A 19,633-nucleotide genomic window follows, 5' to 3' on the forward strand; every position below is an offset into this window, starting at 1 on the left:
TAACTGCAGCGGTTGGTCGGCAAGTGGTTAATGAAGGGAATGCTATAAGCATTAGCAGCCTAACCCCATAGTATTTCAGAAATTTAATTATTCTTATACAGGATTTATATAGCACCAACAGTTTGCGCAGCGCTTTACAACATGGGGGCAGACAGTACACATACAAATCAATACAGAGAGATCAGGGCCCCTGCTTGTTAGAGCTTACTATTTAGAAGGGAGGGTCAAGTGGAACAAAAGATAACTGGGGGATAAGCTGCTGGAGAAAATGAAAATACAGTTAGGTGTGGGTAGGGTAGGCTTCTCTGAAGAGTAGGCTTTTCAGGTATGTCTAAAAGCTAATAGAGTAGGAGATAATGGGACAGATTAGGGTAAGGCATCCCATAGGATTGGAAAGGCTCTGGAAAAGTCCTGGAGGTGAGCATGGGAGGAGGCGACGAGGGAGCTAGAGAGCCAGAAGGTCTAGAGAGGAACGAGTAGGTTTGTGTTTTAGAGACTAGGCTATTGATGTAGCTGGGGACTAAGTTGTGGCTGGCTTTGTAAGTAGTTGTTAGTATTTTGAATTTAGCTGGCCTCAAGTTAAGATCATAGTAGGTCGATGGGTCACTGCCCACCACCACTCCGAGATACTTAAATTCAGTGACCCACTGGAGCTGGGTATCCGCTGCAGCTGCTCTCGACCCCGGGTCCAGAGGAAACAGGACAGATTTGGTCCAATTTATTCTGACCCCAGAGAAACGACCAAACTCGTTAAAAATCTCCAGAGCCGCTCGCAATGAGGAGTCTGCGTCTTTCAAGTAGAGCAGGGCATCGTCGGCATAGAGCGACACCTTCTCCTCCAAGGGAGCCAATCCTCAACCCCTCCACCCTCGTGGACGCCCTCAAGGCTACCGCCAGAGGCGCCAGCGCAAATAACGAGGGAGAAGCCCTGTCGGGGACCCCTCTCCAACTGAAACCCCTCCGAAAGCCTGCCATTAATCCGCAACCAAGCTCTGGGTCGCCTAAAAAGCAGCTGCAGCCAACTCAGGAAATGGGGACCAAACCCATATCTGTGCAATACCGCCCATAGGTATCCCCATTCCACTGAGTCAAATGCCTTTTCGGCATCTAGTGAGGCAATGACCCTGGTCTCAGCATTATCATGGGGGATAGACAAATTGAGAAACAAACGCCGTAGATTAATGTCGGTGCCCTTACCAGGCATAAACCCCCGTCTGGTCAACATGGACAAGCTCCTCCAGGACCTGCGCCAGCTGATTCGCCAACACCTTTGCCAGCAATTTGGCATCGACATTAATCAAGGATATTGGGCGATAGGACGCACAGTCCTCGGGATCCTTACCTGGCTTGGGCACCAACACAATCGCTTCCGACATGGAATCGGGGAGCAACCCCCTCTCCAGAGACTGGGCAAACAAAGACACTAGCTTAGGGGCAACCATCTCCTGATAAGTGGAATAAAATTCTACGGGGATACCATCCGCCCCCGGTGACTTCCCCCCCCACCTGCATTTGGGCCATCTCCACCTGAACCTCCTCCGAGATGTCCCGCTCCAGGTGGTCCACTGCCTCCCGGGACAGGGCAGGGAGTTCCACCCTAGCCAGGAAGGCCAGCAGAGCCGAGTCATCATAGTCCACCTTAGTGGAATATAAGGCGCTATAATAGCGCACAAACCTAGTCAGGATCTCTTGCGGGTCCGTGATAGGGGTCCCCCTCTCGTCCCTGACCCTGCCAATATGAGCGCTGGTAAATTGTCTCTGGGCTAACCATGAGAGCAGCCCCCCATTTTTATCCCCATACTTAAAAAAAATTCTGAGCAGTACCCAGCATAGACTTCTTGGTCATGTCTATCCTGTGCAGCTCAACCACCCTGAGTGCCATCTGCCATTCCTGATAGCGGACCCCACACCCCCTAGCTATCTGTCTACTCTCCTTTTTCTTTCAGCGACCCCCCTCTAATTCCTCCAGCAACCGCACAGACAGTTTGCGACATCTGACAATACGGGAAATGTATTCACCCCTCAGCCAGCCCTTAAAAGCATCCCAGACCCCCAAGAGTTCAGTAGAGTCTGCATTATCCAATCAGTAGCAACACAGGGCCTCCGGCATATCCTCCTGAACCCCAATGTCTATCCAGTACCCCAACAGCCACCACAGTCCCCTCCGCAAAGGGAGCCCAAGGGACACCCCAAGGAGAAGGGGAGCGTGATCAGACACCCCTCTGGGCAGAATCCGCACGTTCGCCACTCGCTGCAACCATAGGATTCTACACACATGTACCAGCCCTAGCATAAGCCGTGAGGCCTGGAGAATAGAATCTATTGTAGCGTCTACTGTAAAACACATCTGTAAACTGGTCCATTAAGGACTGAGATACTCTAATTGGTGCCAGTGCAGGTTGAACAACTGAACCTGTGAGTGAAATATAGTTCTTAAAGGATCCAGATAAGAAGTTGGAATTCCTTTTTAACATCTTTTTAACATTATTTAAAAATAAAATAAAATAAAAATAAAATGTAGAATTCCAGAAATTGACGCTGCTATATCTTCTAAATAAAAACCTGACTTGTCAACTGGACAAGTCAGGTTTTTATTTAGAAGATATAGCAGCGTAAATTTCTGGAATTCTACATTTTATTTTTATTTTATTTTTTTATATAAAAGTCTTCCTACATTGGATAAAGCGTAGAAAACTTTTTTTGGAGGGAAAAACTGTTTATCTGGGTGCTCCCATTCAGAATACATAGGTTTCCTTAGCCACAAATGTCTAGGAAAAGAATGATCAGATTGGGGAGGCTTTAGTGAACCCAAACCAGACATGGGCTCATCAACTGACTGCGCTTCTGGCAGCGAGAAAGTAGAGCGGACCAACCCTGTGAGATTGTACCAACAATCTTTCCTGCGGACCCGATATTGCCGTATCTGGTTCCTCAGATGCAGAGACGTTGACCTCTTGCTCCTCCGAATGAGGGTCCCGAGCAATTGACAGGGACCTGCTGTGCTTAGCCCTAGTCTGGAATGCAAATCATACATTTTTTGCTCCAAGCTTAAAATGGTTGAAGGAAAAAAAAAACTCCTCCTGGGTAATATACATAGGGGCTGCAATGTCAAGAGCAGCTGTAACACTTGCCCCTCCTGATGGCTCACTCTGATCAGCCATATCACTCGGTGGATTACATCTTTTTTGAGATGTTTCTAGGCTGCCATGTGACTGTAGTAGTCTTACTAGAGCCCCTTTTGAGTGTGTGTGTGTGTGTGTATATATATATATATATATATATATATATATATATATATATATATATATATATATATATATATATATATATATATATATATATATATATATATATATATATCTCTATCTCTCTATATCCCCCTTATGCTTATAGCCCGATGCACAAAGCAGAGGTACTACCATAAGGAGTGCATGAATAGTCCAGCTTAATCGCTGCTATTAATGCTCAGCCTGATGCTGTAAATGTGTAAAAGGGAATGCCTGTGTCAGCAAACCTTTTGAAAACCACCTCTGCTCCTGTGTCCCTCCAGCACTATGCACACACAATGAACTTTGCAGGGCGCCAACGCAGCACTGAGCCTTCCACCCCCTGGCCGTTTACAGCCCTTCCCGTCTTTTAAAAATGCGTTTCCCCCCCCCCAATGCTGCTGACCCTATGGATGATCCCAGAAGGAAGCCGGTGTGGCGAGGGGGGAGCTGGAAGCCCCTGAGCGGCATCCATTCGTGCCGTTTTTTTTTGTTTTTTTTAATTGGTGCTCTTTCCCCTGAGACGAGGGGGAGAGAAAAAACTGCACATGGGCGACGAAGAGAACCAGAGAAGAGTATAGTCACGGAGACCAAAGGCGTGGAGTCTTTTGAGGAGCAGAGGGTGGTGGTCAACCGTATCAAAGGCAGCAGAGAGGTCCAGGAGTAGAAGTACAGAATAGTGTCCCTTGGTTTTGGCTATTAGTAGATCGTTTGATTTAGTAGAGCATTTTGTGTGGAGTATGGAGGACAAAATCTAGACTGAAGGGGATCAAGAAGGCCATTCTCGGCAAGGTGGATGCTCGGTCAGTTGTAGACCAGGCGTTCAAGGAGTTTTGGATAAAAAGGGGAGCATGGAGATAGGTTGTAGGTTCTTAAGATGGGTTCGGTGAGGGCTGTTTAAGTATGGGGCTGACAAGTGCCTGTTTGAGAGTTGAAGATGCCAGAAGAGAGGGAGAGATTGAAGATGTGGGTTAGAGTGTAGAATAGCCAGAGGTTGAATGTAGCATTTGTGAGGGAACGGGATCCAGAGAGCAGGTGGTAAGATGGATGTTGACAAGTAGTTTAGCAGCCTCTTCTATAGTGGTGGTATTGAAAGAGGGAAGTAATGATTGTACCTGTGGGTATGAAGTGTAAAGCGGGAAGGGTATCTGAACAGTAGAGGTCTCCACGCAAATTGTATCAATCTTCTGTTTGATGGGCGATCTTCTGGGCAGTGAGTTGGTGGGTGGAGGCACTGGAGGACGAAGTGAAGAGTTGATGGGGACAGGATAAGTTGCTAATGAGAGTGATAAAATAGGTCTATTGGCAGTGAGGAGGCTGGCATTGTATTTTCGGAGGGCAGATTTATATTGGTTGATATCTTTCTGAGACGTAGTTTTGCGCCACAGGCGTTCATGATCACAACTGTTTTTCAGACTTCTCGTATTATCTGTCTGCCAAGGTTGAAGGGGTCGGGCCTGGTTTTGTGTGTAGTGAGGCTAGAAGTCAAGTGTTGTAGACAGAAGGCTAGGTTGGTGCAGGATAGAAATGAGATTTTGTCAGAGGTCATCCGTAGCGGGGAAGAGTTGAGATGAGGTAGGTTTCTGCGGTTAACTTTTGGGCGGTTGGAGGGAGAGGAGTTGGAGAGGGAGAGTGAAACTAATAAGGTAGTGATCAGAGTGAGGGAATGGATAGTTGGAGAGGTTGCATGGAGTGCACAGATGAGAGAAAAATGAGGTCAAGGGTATTGCCTTCAGAGTGAGTAGGAGCATGTATCCCCTGCTTCAAGTCAAAGGAGGAAGTTAGACTGAGCAGTTTGGAAGTGGCAGGAGAGTTAATAGGGATGCTGAAGTCGCCCAGAATGATTGTGGGGATTTCAGAATAAATGGGTAGTGTTGCCAGGCAGAGAAGTCATCAAATGTTGCTATTGGTCCAGGGGGCCTATAGATCACAGCTATCCTTAGAGAAACTGGAGAGAAGATGACTGCAATGTGTTTCGAAAGAGGAGAGCGACAGAAGGGAGGTGGGTGAAGGTAGTGCGGGCTGTGAATCAGCCAGTCTTGCTCAGTATAAGTTCCCCCTTATTCCCTTTGTTCCTCATATACCCTAATCGCAGAACCACATCTCGGTTGGCTAGTAACTGTGGCGTGTGTAAATCGTGACAGATTAAATGTCATTCACTTAAAGTAGAAGTAATAATACCATCTAAAACTGCTTAAACCTGCTGTCATCCCCATTCTAAGCCCACGGCTAACCTGTAAAGCCTGGTACACACAATGAGACTATTGGAACGAATGATCGTTAGTGTTTTTTTTTTTTTTTTTTTTTTTTTTTTTCTTCATGCTAGTTTTCAGATCAAAAGACAGAATAAAAATTAGGAAGTGATGTCATGTGTTTATGTATTTGTATTGTGTTTTCGGATTGAAAAATGTACTGATTAAACAAAAATCGTACGATCTGGTATCGTAAGAGAAAAACATTCTGTCTACGAACGATCAGATTATCGTACGATCGATTCGAAAACTGTATTTTTTTTTTTTTGTACGGTTTGCTGATTGTGTGTACGGGCCTTAAAGAAAAGATGTCTAGATTTACCTAATATAAAGGTACTCCGGTCACATGATCTCCTAGGGGCCAGCTTCAGGGGACAAGAGAGAATAGAAACTGGCTGCATTGCCTGGGCAGTGACTTCACCCATAGACTTGCTATGGGGTGTCTGTTAGCTGTCCCTCTCGCCGAAGCCAGTCATGAGACTTGCACCATAGTGCCCATAGATTAGGGGAGTATACCGCTCTTTCCTGTACAAGATAGTATAGGACTTAGAATGGGGGCGAGAGCAGGTTTAAACTTGGCTAGTATCAGTCCAGACTTCTACTTTTAAGTCTTACATCAATTTGAATCAGTCTTGAATGGCAGTTTGTTTATAATGCTGGCCATTGTAGTCAGTCCTACAGATTATCACAATAGAATAGATTTTTCAGTATAGCGTTTCAGTATGTATAGTATGTATTCAGTATGTATAGCTCCACTTTAGGTCAATTTAGGTGGAATTTGGATTGTTGATTTTCATGTAGATAACTCGGTGTTAATTTTCTGTTGCACTTACAAGTTGCTTGTTAACATTGCAGAGATCCAGATAAATATGTTGGATGAGAAGCTGGTGAAGTTTTTAGCCATGCAAAGAATCCAAGAGATTTTCTCATCAAAAGACCCTCCTATATCAAGTGCCAGCCGACTGCAGCCTCCTCCTTCGAGTGGACATCAAGCTGAAGGTGGGTATGGTGCATTTCAATTAGTGTTATTGTACTGATATCAAGGAGTTTGATGCGCCTTAAATAGATTTGTAGACCTTCTAATGTGTTCTAGTATCAGCCAGTGTATTCAATAGGCTACTAAACATTATGAAAGTTAAGCAGATCTGCATTGCCAGAGGAGCAGTAAATCCTAATCACTGCTGTACAGCAAAGCTGATATACAGACTGCTTAATGTAGAAAGCAAATCTAGAACACCCACCATAACCCATCAAAGCGTGGACCCCACTAGACCTCTGAAGGTATGCTGTGATATCTGGCAGCAAGCAGTTAGTAGCAGGTCCTGGAGGTTGTGAGGGCCTCCATGGATCAGAGTTGTTTTTCCCAGCACATCCCACAGATGCTTGATTGGATTGACATCTGAAGAATTTGGAGGCCAAGTAAACACCTCAACCTCCTTGTGTTCCTCAGGCCATTCTTGAATTCATGAGACCAGGCCAGAATCTTTCAATGGTCCAGTTCTGATGCACATATGCCCATTGTAGGCAGGTTTGGCTGTGGCCATGGGTCAACATGGGCACCCTGACTGGTCTGCGGCTATACAGCCCCATATGCAGCAAACTGTGATGCACTGTGTTCTGACACCTTTCTAACGGCACCAGTGTTCACTTTTACAGCAACTTGAGCTACATTAGCTCTTCTATTGGATTAGACTATACAGGCTAGCCTTCACTTCCCACATGCATCAATGAGCCTTGGCCGTCCATGACTCTCGGAAGGTCCTGACCACTGCAGACTGGGAACATCCCACAAGAGCTATAGTTCTGGAGTTGCTCTGACACAGTTATCTAGACATTGCTATTTGGCCCTTGTGAAAGTTGCTCAAATCCTTACATGAGTCCATTTTGTTCATTTTCTTTCAGCTTTCAACACACTAACTTCGGGGACACTTTTTTCACTTGCTGCCTCATATAGCCCACCAACTTTCAGATGCCATTCTAACAAGACAAACAATATTCACTTTATTTGCCAGTGGTCATATTATGGCTGATTGGTTTAGCTGCCTCTATATATACCTAGATATTTGCATTCACAATTGCTCTCACTGTTATTTACTAATATTCTAAATGTACATGATCGTAACTAAAACCTGTTGCTTTTAAAATTTTTGCTTTTAAAATTTTTCATATCTACTAGTTTGTGGGTCAACAGAATATGCTAAATATACATACAGTGAGTTGAAAAAGTATTCGTACCCCCAGAAATTTTCCACATTGTCATTTTACAACCAAATATGTAAATGTATTTTATTGGGATTTTATGTGATAGACCAACCCAAAGTGGCACATACGTGTAAAGTGGAAGGAAAATGATTGTCAACATTTTTTACAAATATCTGAAAAGTGTGGTGTGCATTTGTATTCAGCCCCCTTTACGCTGATACCCCTAACTAGAATCTAGTGGAACCAATTGTCTTCAGAAGTCGCCTAATTAGCAAAGCATCCACCTGTGTGTAATTATATCTCATTATAAATATAGTTGTTCTGTGAAGCCCTCAGAGGTTTGTTAGAGAACCTTGATGAACAAACAGCATCATGAGGGGCATTTTTAACTAACCCTGCTTTAAACAACTCAAGGAGCACTGTTAAATCCATCATCCAAAAATGGGAAAGAGTATGGCACAACTGCAAACCTACCCACACATGGCCGTTCACCTTAACGGACAGGCCAGGCAAGGAGAGCAATAATTGGAGAAGCAGCCAAGAGGCCCATGGTAACGCTAGAAGAGCTGCAGAGATCCACAGCTCAGGTGGGAGAACTAATAGTTGTACATTCCACAAATCTGGCCTTTATCAAAGAGTGGCAAGAAGAAATCCATAAGAAGCTGTGTTTGCAGTTTGCGAAAAGCCATGTGGGGGACACAACAAACGTGGAAGAACACTGACTACTGTTTAACTTCTGTAGTTGGGAAGATACTGGAGAGTGTAATAAAAGATCACATAGGTGAGTTCTTGCTGGAAAAAAATATTTTGAGCAACAGACAGCATGGGTTCATGAAAGACAGAAGTTGTCAAACAAATCTGATTTATTTTCATGAAGAATTAAGTGACTTTGGACAGAGGTGGCTGTGGACATGGTCTACTCGGATTTTGCAAATGTTCGATACAGTTCCCCACATACGGCTAATGTGTAATGTAAAGTCTACAGTCTTGGTAATATTGGTTTGTAAACAGATAGAAAACTGGCTAAAAAACAGAAGTAGTGGTTAATGATTCATACTCTGGCTGGTCTAGAGTTATCAGTGGTGTACCCCCATGGTTCAGTTTTGGGACCCTTTTTTAATATATTTGTAAATGATATAGGGTCTGGGATTAAAAGTACAATTTCAGTCTTTGCACATGACCCCAAACTATACAGTGGAATAATGTCCTTACAGGATGACTCCAACTTACAACCCAACCTCAATGCACTGTTTAATTGGTTGACTATGTGGCAGATGAGGTTTAATGTAGATAAAGGTAAAGTTATGTACTGGGTGGGGGGGGGGGGGGGGGGGGGATAAGAATATACATGCATCATACTAGGGGGGAGTATAACTGGGGGGATCCGTAGTGAAGGATTTGGAGTTTTTAATCTCCAAGGATGGAAAGGTTTCTTCACAGTGAGACATGGAATAGACTCCCTCCAGAGGTGGTTCTGGCCAGCTCAGTAGATTGCTTTAAGAAAGGCCTGGATTCTTTCCTAAATGTACATATAATTGGGTACTGACATTTATAGGTAAAGTTGATCCATGGAAAATTGCCTCTGGGGGATCAGAGAGGATTTTTTTTTTTTCCCCTGCAGTAGCAAATTGGATCATGCTTTACTAGGGTTTTTTGTCTTCCTCTGGATCAACTGGATGTGGGTATTGGATTCTATATTTTTATGGTTGAACTAGATATACTTGTCGTGTGTGTGTGTTTTTTTTTTTTTTTTTTTTTTTTTTGTTTTTTTTTTTTTAATTCAACCTAACTGACTATAACTTTATAACATCACCCTGAGCACACCATCCCCACCATGAAACATGCTGTGACAGCTGTGGAGATTTTCTTCAGCAGGGACAGGGAAGCTTGTCAGAGATGATGGGAAGATCGATGAAGCCAAATACAGGGCAATCTTAGAAAAAAACTTGCAAAAAGTTTTGAGACTGAGGAGGAGGAGGTGGTGGTTCACCTTCCAGCAGGACAACAACCCTAAACATACAGCCATAGCTACAATGGAATGGTTTAGGTTAAAGCGCATTCATGTTAGCATGGCCCAGTCAAATGCCAGACCTAATTGACAATCTGTGGCAAGCCTTGAAAATTGTTGTTTAGATGTGCTTCATCCAATGAGACAGAGCTTGAGCTATTTTGCAAAGAAGAATGGGCAAAAATGTAGTTCTCCTAGATGTGCAAAGCTGGTAGGGACATCCCCAAAAATACTTTTTGCCCAAAAGGCAGCTGTAACTGCAGAAAAAGGTGGTTCTACAAAGTATTGACTCAAGGGGGCTGAATACAAATGTACGCCACACTTTTCACATTTTGTAAAAGAAATTTAACAATTTTATCCTTTTCCTTCCACTTCACAATTTATGTGCCACTTTGTGTTGGTCTATCGCATAAAATATCAATAAAATACATTTAGGTTTTTGGTTGTAACATGACAAAATGTGGAACATTTCAAGGGGTGGTAATACTTTTTCAATGCAATGTAAATGGTTTACTTCCTGCCTTTCACTGTTTGATTGGTCTGTTCTTTATATCTGACCGTCTGTATGGTATATCTGGTTTATATCTGACAGACTGTTTATCGCTAATAAACTCCTGCACTTGTTTCAAGCAGTCATTCTTGGTATCTTAAAATTTAGTTGTGTACTTAATCAGTGACAGAGCACCACCACCCTTTTAAGGGAAAAATTATTTTAAATGGGTCAAAGCTGTTGTATTGAGTTTTGACAGATTAGTAGGTTAAAATTTCTCACTGCCTGAGTACAGTACAACCTCTTAAAACAAATCTGCAATGTGACACTATTATACACTACTAGAATGTAGTGGTCAACATACAATAACATGTGTATAACTGTTCAGTATACTGTGTAGACACTAGAGTAAGATCAGCATACAGTATCCTGTGTTGCATGCTTGTCCGTCCGAGTGTTCCCCATGCTATCATTAAAAAGGGGTCCAAAAGTGAGGATGGTTGACTGTTGTGTCTAAGGTGCCTATAAAAATTGGCTATGCAGCCATAAGCCTTATGACTTTGAGTGTGCAGCCATGTGAGTGAGCTGTAGATGTAATTTTGTCTGCTTTGGCTAGATGAGGGAATGTCATCTTGTCTGCTTTTTTGGCTGTAAGCATAACAAGGGAACTTTAAAGCTGGGCATGAACAGTTTGAATCTCGGCCAGTTCAGCAGGGACCAGTTGAGATTTGGCGCTCCACAGTGCTGTGCTGGTTCAATGAGATTTACAAGCCGACAGCTGCTAAGGATTCAATTCAGAGCACTGCGAGTGGTGCGGGCGGAGACCTGCATGCTGCGTTTTTAAAAATGTTGACCGTGGTGAAGCCCCCCCCCCCACTAGCTTTCACAGTTGGGGCCAGTGCTTTTATTACACGTTACACCCCGATTTATGGGTGTAACATGTTATAAAAGGTAAACTTATTCTTACAGTTTAGCTTTTAGACTAAACAATGCATTAGCATTTGAATGTGTTTGAACAAATCTTTGACAAATCCATGTGTTTCATAGAGGTGGTGTTTATATGAAAGCCAAGCCGAATCCCAGCCAAAAGCTTTATCAAATTTAAAAAAATGGGGAAGTGTTAGAAATGTCGGGTTTGGGGTAATTTCCCCTAGCTTTGTTTTCTACTGACCCTAATGGTTTTACCTGGGCAGTAAGTGAGGGAGACTCTTCCCAATGAGAACAATTTTTAAAGTGAGTGAGCAATTAAAAACTGGAAGTTTTTTACTCTCCCCCTGCTCAACACAAATGCTTAAAGAAAAAAAATGGATTTGGGTTTATTCCTACTGAATTATCGCTGGAAAAATCTGCAGACATTGCCAATGTTTACATCTTTAAATACATTGCTGTGTGTAGCATATGATAGAATTTTCTTTTCCCTTACTAGCTTACCAGTGAAACTTGCATTAGGCTGTATAAGCATTGTACAGTTGCTTATGTCCTGTTGTTTGCATCCATACAGCTCGGAAAAGAGACGTTCAGGCCAGAGCAGTCTTTTACCCCTTGATGATGGGCGTTGGGGCTCCCGTTAACATGTGTTATCGCACACTCTACATTGGCACAGGTACATTCTTGCTGTATTCTTCAGATCAGTGGAAATCTGCTGTAATAAGCAAAAATATAATTGTATGCTTTAACCTATTCTAATATTTTTATATGGAGAATCTATGAAAATTGAAACCTGGATTGAGGGGGAAACGGAAACCCCCTGAATACAAGAACTTTGACTTTACAAGGACTGCTGATCGCTCAGTTCTTTGTCATCAGTCACCAGCTCTATACTCTGTCCCATAATTGCTCACCCGAGTGCTGGGCTGTGGCTGGCTAAGACTGGGACAGCTGCCGATCATGCATCTGGGTGTATCCCAACAGTAAATTCAGGATCTCTCCAGAGTCTGTACTGGATCTGTGAACACGGTTGAAGGGATTGAATAGGGGTTGCAAGAGTGCAGAATGAAGTGCATGCTTGTGAGAAGTTGGGCCAAAAGGGCTTTGGCTGTACCACTACTGGTTGTAAACCCTCATATCCCCAGTGAAGTGATAGGCCTCAGGTGATACAAAGATGAAACCAATCCTCCTACATAAGTATTGTTTACCTGCAGTACTCTTCCCTACACTCCTTCAAAAGGGCAGAATCATGTTAAAATCCTTCATCTGTCAGGAGCACAGAGGGGGTGGAGAGCTGCAGTTAGTGTGTGAGAGCTGATTGGAGGAAAAACCCACAGGAGTGCAGGAAGGATACAGAAATGTGTTCTTAACCACTTACAGACCGGACCATTTTGCTGGTCAAAGACCAGACCACTTTTTGAGATTCGGCACTGTCGCTTTAACTGACAATTGCGTGGTCGTGCGACGTGGCTCCCAAACAAAATTGATGTCCCTTTTTCCCCCACAAATAGATCTTTCTTTTGGTGGTATTTGATCACCCCTGCGGTTTTTATTTTTTGCGCTATAAACAAAAATAGAGCGACAATTTTGAAAAAAACACATTATTTTTTACTTTTTGTTATAATAAATATCCCCCAAAAATATATAAAAAAACATTTTTTTCCCTCAGTTTAGGCCGATACGTATTCTTCTACATATTTTTGGTAAAAAAAATCGCAATAAGCGATTATTGATTGGTTTGCGCAAAAGTTATAGCATTTACAAAATATGGATCGCTTTATAGCATTTTTATTAATTTTTTTTTTTTTTTTTTTTTTTTTATTGTGGCGGACACATCGGACATTTTTTTTACACATTTTTGGGACCATTGTCATTTATACAGTAACCACTGCTATATAAATGCAGTGATTCCTGTGTAAATGACACTGGCAGTGAAGGGGTTAACCAGTGGGTGGCAGTGTAGGGGTTAAGTGTTCCTAGGGGTGTGTTACTAACTGTGGGGGGGTTGGGCTTTCATTTAGTGAATACTGATCTCTGCTCCAATCACATGGAGCAGAGATCAGCGTCACTAGTTGCTAGCCAGAATGGAGAAATGCTGTTTACACGGCATTTCCGCCATTCAGCCGTCCCGTGAGACGATCGCGGGTATGCCCGCGGCGATCGGGTCCCGCGACCGGACTCACGGGGGTCCCGACCAGCGCGGCGGCGCGCTCCCGATGGCAGGGCGGCATTGAAGATTGGACGTACATGTACGCCAATACGCCTGCCCGTGCCATTCTGTCGACGTACATTGTCGTGCGCTGGTCGGGAACCGGTTAATAGACAAGCCGATGTGCTGAGCTCCCTCCCATCACAATTTTATTTTGTCGAGAAAACGTCTTGGAAGTGAGACATACTAAAAGGAACTAAACACCAGAGAAAATTGTTTTGTTGCAGAAAATACATTTTCATGATTCCCCCAGCAACACAGGCAGTGCTGACAGGGGAATTGGTAATAGTCTTCTCCTGGCTGGGAGGCAGGGGCGGCGGAGGAAGACTGATAATTGCAGGAGACTCCAGCAAACTGGTTGTACCAAAGGTGATCAACTTGGCACATTCAGGCTGCCCACTACTGGTTTCAATGTCGGCTGGGTCAGCAGGAGGTTCGACCTGTGTATGGCCAGCCTTAGAGCTTTGGGGAGAGATAAGTAAACACTACAGATTTGTGCTTTGTTCAACTTTACTGACTGACATTTACAACCACTTTAAGTTCTCTTATCCCTTTAATGTTAGGTATTGTCATAGATGCATCTATAGTGGTAGTTCCCCTAAAGCTTGGTACATGGATCACATTTTTGGCCAGTTAAAGCGGCATTCCACCCTAAAGTGGAACCTCCGCTGATCGGACCCCCCCCCCCTCCGGTGTCACAATTGACACCTTTCAGGGGGGAGGGGGGTGGAGATACCTGTCAAAGACAGGTATTTTTACCAACTTCCGGGCATAGACTCCCACGGGAGTCTACGCCATTTCCTGCCCTGCCGCGCTGTCTGCTGGGACACACACGGGTCCCAGTGACAGCGCGGAGATCTCCTATTGCGCGGCTCGCGCATGCGCAGTAGGGAACCGGGAAGTGAAGCCGATTCGCTTTACTTCCTGATTCCCTCACCTCGAATGGCGGCGGCAGCAGCCGAGGCCCGAGCGGTCGATCGGCCTCGGCTGCCGGCATCGCTGGAACCCGGGACAGGTGAGTGTCCATTTATTAAAAGTCAGCAGCTGTAGTATTTATAGCTGCTGGCTTTTAATATTTTTTTTTTTTTGGGTGGAATCCCTCTTTAAGCAGATTTTCCCCCCTGCTCTACCAGCCCTGCAGGCCATAGCAACACTGATCAGAGCACTCTGAAAGAGGACAGTAGGAGGTCTCTTCTCCCCCCACCCCCATCTACCTCGAATGCATGGATGGGGGGGATCTGGTCCATTTTTCTTTTTCTTTCAACCAGCTGACTCCTCTATGGCCTGCCTAACAGCTCTCGAGTAGACTAATATCAATCTCTGCATTCAGTTTTCTTGGGATGTTTATGTGCTAAGTGCTGTCACTGAACAGTCACCCCTCAATTGTAAGTGTAAAACATTGTTTTTTATAGAACCTTTTGTAAATGAAGACCTTAGAATTTCCTGTGTGTTGGGGAAGGAAATATAAGGTATCTATGATGAGCAGACAATTTCCCAAATTCCAAGAGTATTTGATGAACATGAGCACTTTTTTATTTCCCTGATTCCGCATTTTGGAGGAGATAACATGACCTTTGGAATATATGTTCTAACAATAGGACTTTGGACACCCAATAATTGTCACTCCTATGGGTGGGAGATGGGGAGATATATATGTATATGGAGGAGAGGAGCCCAATAAAATGAATGGCCTGCCCTACCAGGGATGTGCACACACATTTATGCACAGATCTAAGCCGAGACTCATATCACATAGGCAGCTCCCCTTCACATCCATTTCTCACCCCCCCCCCCCTTTTCACTGAGTGTACTCTGACCCCCCCCTTTGCATTAACCCCCCCGGCCCCTGTGAAGGCAAAGGATCAGTAGAGCCGTTATGTTTGGTATTGGCAGCCAAAGGCTCCCCCCCCCCCCCCCCCCCCGAACATTGGAGGACGCCAATGCAGCAATAAGCCCCCACCCCCTGCCATCTACGGCCCGTGCTGCTGACCCTATAGAGCAGTGATGGCGAACCTTGGCACCCCAGATGTTTTGGAACTACATTTCCCATGATGCTCAACTACACTGTATAGTGCATGAGCATCATGGGAAATGTAGTTCCAAAACATCTGGGGTGCCAAGGTTCGCCATCACTGCTATAGAGGATCCCAGGAAGAAGCAGGCATGGCGAGGGGGGAGCTGGAGGCTGCTGAAGGGGGCCATCTGTGCCGTCCCCCCCCCCCCAAAAATTGCCGCTCTTTCACCTGAAACAAGGGGGAGAAAACAGACTGCACATGGGGCGTCTGGTGGGGACCAGTCCCCCCCTCCCGCCGCTCTTACCGGGGCTCCCGTTCAATCGGGAGCACCGATGCACAATCCGATGCCTCTGGCGGCTAGGGAGGGACTGGAATGAAGCCGTAAGCAGCTTCATTCCAGTCTCCTAATTGTAAATATGGAAGCGACGTCATGACATCACTTCCGGTTTACTCGGCTGCCAATGGCCCCGGATTTAAAAATGTATGCAGTATTCAGAATCGCCGGGAACAGCGATCTGAATACTTTGAAGTGTAAAGGAGGTCTTTTAGACCCCCGATCCCTCCACAAAGAGTAGCTGTCACCACCTATTACCGTCATAAGGGATGTTTACATTCCTTGTGACAGCAATAAAAGTGATCAACATTTTTTTTTTTAACTATTTATTAATTTTAAAATAAATAAGAGAATTTTTTTAAAGCACCCCCGCGAGCTCGCGCAGCAAAGAGTGCATACGGAAATTGCGCCCACATATGTAAACGGTGTTCAAATCACACATGTGAGGTATCACCGTGATCGTCAGAGCGAGAGCAATAATTCTAGCACTAGACCTCCTCTGTAACTCTAACCTGGTAACTGGAAAAAAAAAATTAAATCGTCGCCTATTGAGATTTTTAGGTACTGTAGTTTGTCATTCCACGAGTGCGTGCAATTATAAAGTGTGACATGTTTGGTATCAATTTACTCGGCGTAACATTATCTTTCGCATTATGCAAAAAATATTGGGCTAATTTTACTGTTTCATTTTTTTGAAATTCATGAAAGTGTCTCTTTTCCCAAAAAGTTGCGTTTAAAACACAGCTGCGCAAATACAGTGTGACATAAAATATTGCAACAATCGACGTTTTATTCTGTAGAGCAGTGATGGCAAACCTTGGCACCCCAGATCTTTTGGAACTACATTTCCCATGATGCTCCACTACACTGCAGAGTGCCAGAGCATCATGGGAAATGTAGTTTGCAAAACATCTGGGGTGCAGGGTTCACCATCACTGCTCTAGAGTCTCTGCTAAAATAATATATATATGTTTGGGGGTTCCAATTTTCTAGCAAAAAATATGGATTTTAACTTGTAAACACCAAATGTCAAAAATAGGCTTAGTCGTGAAAGGGCTATACTTTATCCTATGGAGGAAGACTTTTATTTTAAAAATGGGGAATTCCAGCAATTGATGCTACTATATCTGTTGTGAATAAAACCTGACTTGTCCAGTTGATAATGCTCAGATGTTAAAGGATCCAACAGATAAGAAGTTGGAATTCCTTTTTAAGAACTATATTTCACTCGCAGGTTCAGTTGTCCAACCTGCGCTGGCAGCGTTCAGAGTATCTCAGTCCTTGGTGGACCAGTTTACAGATGTACTCAGTTATTCCTGATCAACAGGCCCAGGATTTGGCCGGTATATCGGAAGCATTGTTTCACAGTAGACTCTGAGAGATTCTGTTCTCCAGGCATCATGGCTTATGCTAGGGCTGGTACATGTACGTAGAATCCTATGGTTGAAAAATTGGTCAGCCGAAGCAAAATGCAAAAAGCTCTTGGCCAGTTTCCCTTTTCATGGTGAGCAAATGTTCAGGGACGATCTGGATGAGTATATCCAAAGAATTTCTAATGGGAAAAGTTCCCTTTTACAGTTTCAGAAAAAGTTTAAACATTTTACTTTTAAACGTACTTCAGTGTTGGGGACAGCTGCCTCCAGGCAAGTCTCAACAGCCTCCACCATCAGATTTTAGAGTTAAACCCCTCAGCCAGTCCCAGGTCCAAAACCAAATACCAAAGCCTCCTTATGAAGGGATGCCCCACATGCTCGGGTGGGGGAAGGCTTCTGCAGTTTTCAAGAATCTGACGGGAACAATGTCAAGACAGATGGGTGGCTTCCTCAATTTCTCTAGGTTACAAACTAGAGTTCCGAGAGTTCCCATATCCTTTTCTCAGATCAAACGTTCCCAAAGATCCAATGAAAGTCTTTTTAGCTCTGGATCATCTTATCTCAAGGGGTAATATTGGAGGTCCCTTTTGGAAGAGTGAGGTTTGGGTTTTTATTCAAACCGGTTCATAGTTACAAAACCAAACGGGGATGTCAGACCCATTTTAGATCTCAAACATCTAAACTGTTTTTTAAACATCCGTTCCTTTCGTATGGCGTAAATCCGATCGGTAATCTCCTTCGTACAAGGGGGAGAACTTCTGGCAATCAACATCAAGGATGCATATCTCCATGTGCCGATTTTCCCCACTCATCAGAAATTTATACACTTCAAGGTAGAAAATCGCCACTTTCACTTTGTAGATCTAACTTTCACACTGGCTACTACACCTCAAGTGTTTACAAAGGTCCTGGCTCCTCTTTTAGCCAGGTTAAGGGCCAAAGGTATAACAATGCTAGCCTACTTAGACTATCTTCTCTTGATAGATCAATCGGTAGCCCACTTAAACCAAAAACTTTCACCACCAGTCAGCTACCTGGAAGACCTTGATTGGATTCTCAACCTAGAAAAATCATCAAGGAGATTGCAGTACTTGGTGCTAGAATACAGCTCAGAAGAGGGTGTTTCTGCCCCAGGAAGGATCAGTTCTAGGTGGTCAAAACAAAGAAGAATCCTTCTATTCATCTTTGCATGAAATTGTTGGGAAAGATGGTGGCTTATTTCAAGGCCGTTCCTTATGCGCAGTTTCATTTGGGACTGCTGCAAAACTGTATCCTATCTACTTGGAACAAGGTCCATGCTCTGGACTTTGCAATGCATTTATCCCCCAATGTGCCTCAGAGCCTCAATTGGTGGTTGATATCCAAGAATCTTCAAAAAAGGAAATCCTTTCTGCCAGTCACCTGGAAGGTGGTAAGATGCCAGCCTTTTAGGCTGGGGAGTAGTCCTGGAAGAAGCATCTGTCCAGGGGGAATGGTCTCAGAGGACCTTTCCCATCGATAGTCTAGAAATTTGGGTGGTATGCCTGGCCCTAGAGGCCTGGAGACTACGGAATTATCCTGTCAGGATTCAATCCAACAATGCCACAGCAGTGGCCTACATCAATCACCAAGGGGGCATGAGAAGTGGTGCATAGAGGTGAATCATATTCTTTCTTGGGCAGAAAGTGACATTCCTTGCCTATCAACAATTTTTATTCCAGGGCTAGAGAATTGGCAGGCGGACTTCATGAGTTGCCAACAATTGTTCCCAGGAGAATGGTCTTCATCCTGACATTTTTCTGTCAAAAATGAGGCGTTCCGGACGTGGATCTGTTTGCGCCCAGATTCAACAACAAGATTAACAACTTTGTGTCAAGGACAAGGGATCCGATGGCATGCGGAAAAAAAGCCTTGTTCTTCCCTTGGGATCAGTTCTCATTTATCTATGCGTTCCCTCCTGTTCTGCTGCTTCTGCGGTTTCTTCGCAGGATCAAGCAAGAAGGGAAGGAGGTGATTCTTGTGGCCCAGGAGACCCTGGATTGCCAAGATCATAAAAAATGGCGGTAGGGAACCCTTGAACCCTACCACTGTGGCCAGACCTTCTCTCGCAAGGTCCGGTGTTCCATCCTACCTTACAAAAGCTAAATTTAACGGTTTGGCTATTGAGACCCAGATACTAAAGGACCGTGGGGTGTCAACTTCAGTAGTTTCTACTATGGTGAATGCTAGGCCTCCAGAATCATATACTATGGAGTCTGGAAAGCATATTTCTCCTGGTGTGAATCCAGGGGTTGGCACCCCAGAAAATGTCATAGGTAGGTTCCTTGAATTCCTACAAATGGGATTAGAGATGAAGCTGTCCTTGAATACTATCAAAGGCCAGGTGTTGGCCTTATCTGTGTTTTTTTATTTTATTTTTTCAATTACCCCTTGCTTCACATTCTCTGGTTTGTAACTTTATTCAGTTGGTAACGCAGATCAATCCCTCAGTTACATAAATAGCCTTTTGAGCCTATTTGAGATGTTCCCTTGGTCCTCTTGACAAGGAAACTAGTTTTCTTGGTTGTCATATCTTCTG

The 19,633-nt window shown here is 44.1% G+C and overlaps 1 protein-coding gene across 2 annotated transcripts in view; it reads left to right on the forward strand.

Moving 5' to 3' along the window:
* PHF12 (PHD finger protein 12) overlaps positions 1–19,633 on the forward strand; it is a 109,305-nt gene that overhangs the window by 75,328 nt on the left and 14,344 nt on the right. For both annotated transcript variants that reach the window (XR_013274400.1, XM_077480393.1), the window contains exons 11-12: positions 6,374–6,517; positions 11,720–11,821. Coding sequence is in view for 1 of the 2 variants with exons in the window: in XM_077480393.1 (XP_077336519.1) it covers positions 6,374–6,517; positions 11,720–11,821 (246 nt within the window). In the remaining variant the exon portion in view is untranslated. The remainder of the gene's footprint in view (positions 1–6,373; positions 6,518–11,719; positions 11,822–19,633) is intronic.

Source organism: Lithobates pipiens, unplaced genomic scaffold, assembly GCF_037356315.1.
Source record: "Lithobates pipiens isolate NorthernLeopardFrog02 unplaced genomic scaffold, aLitPip1_a1.2 Scaffold_16, whole genome shotgun sequence".
Classification (NCBI taxonomy): Eukaryota; Metazoa; Chordata; class Amphibia; order Anura; family Ranidae; genus Lithobates; species Lithobates pipiens.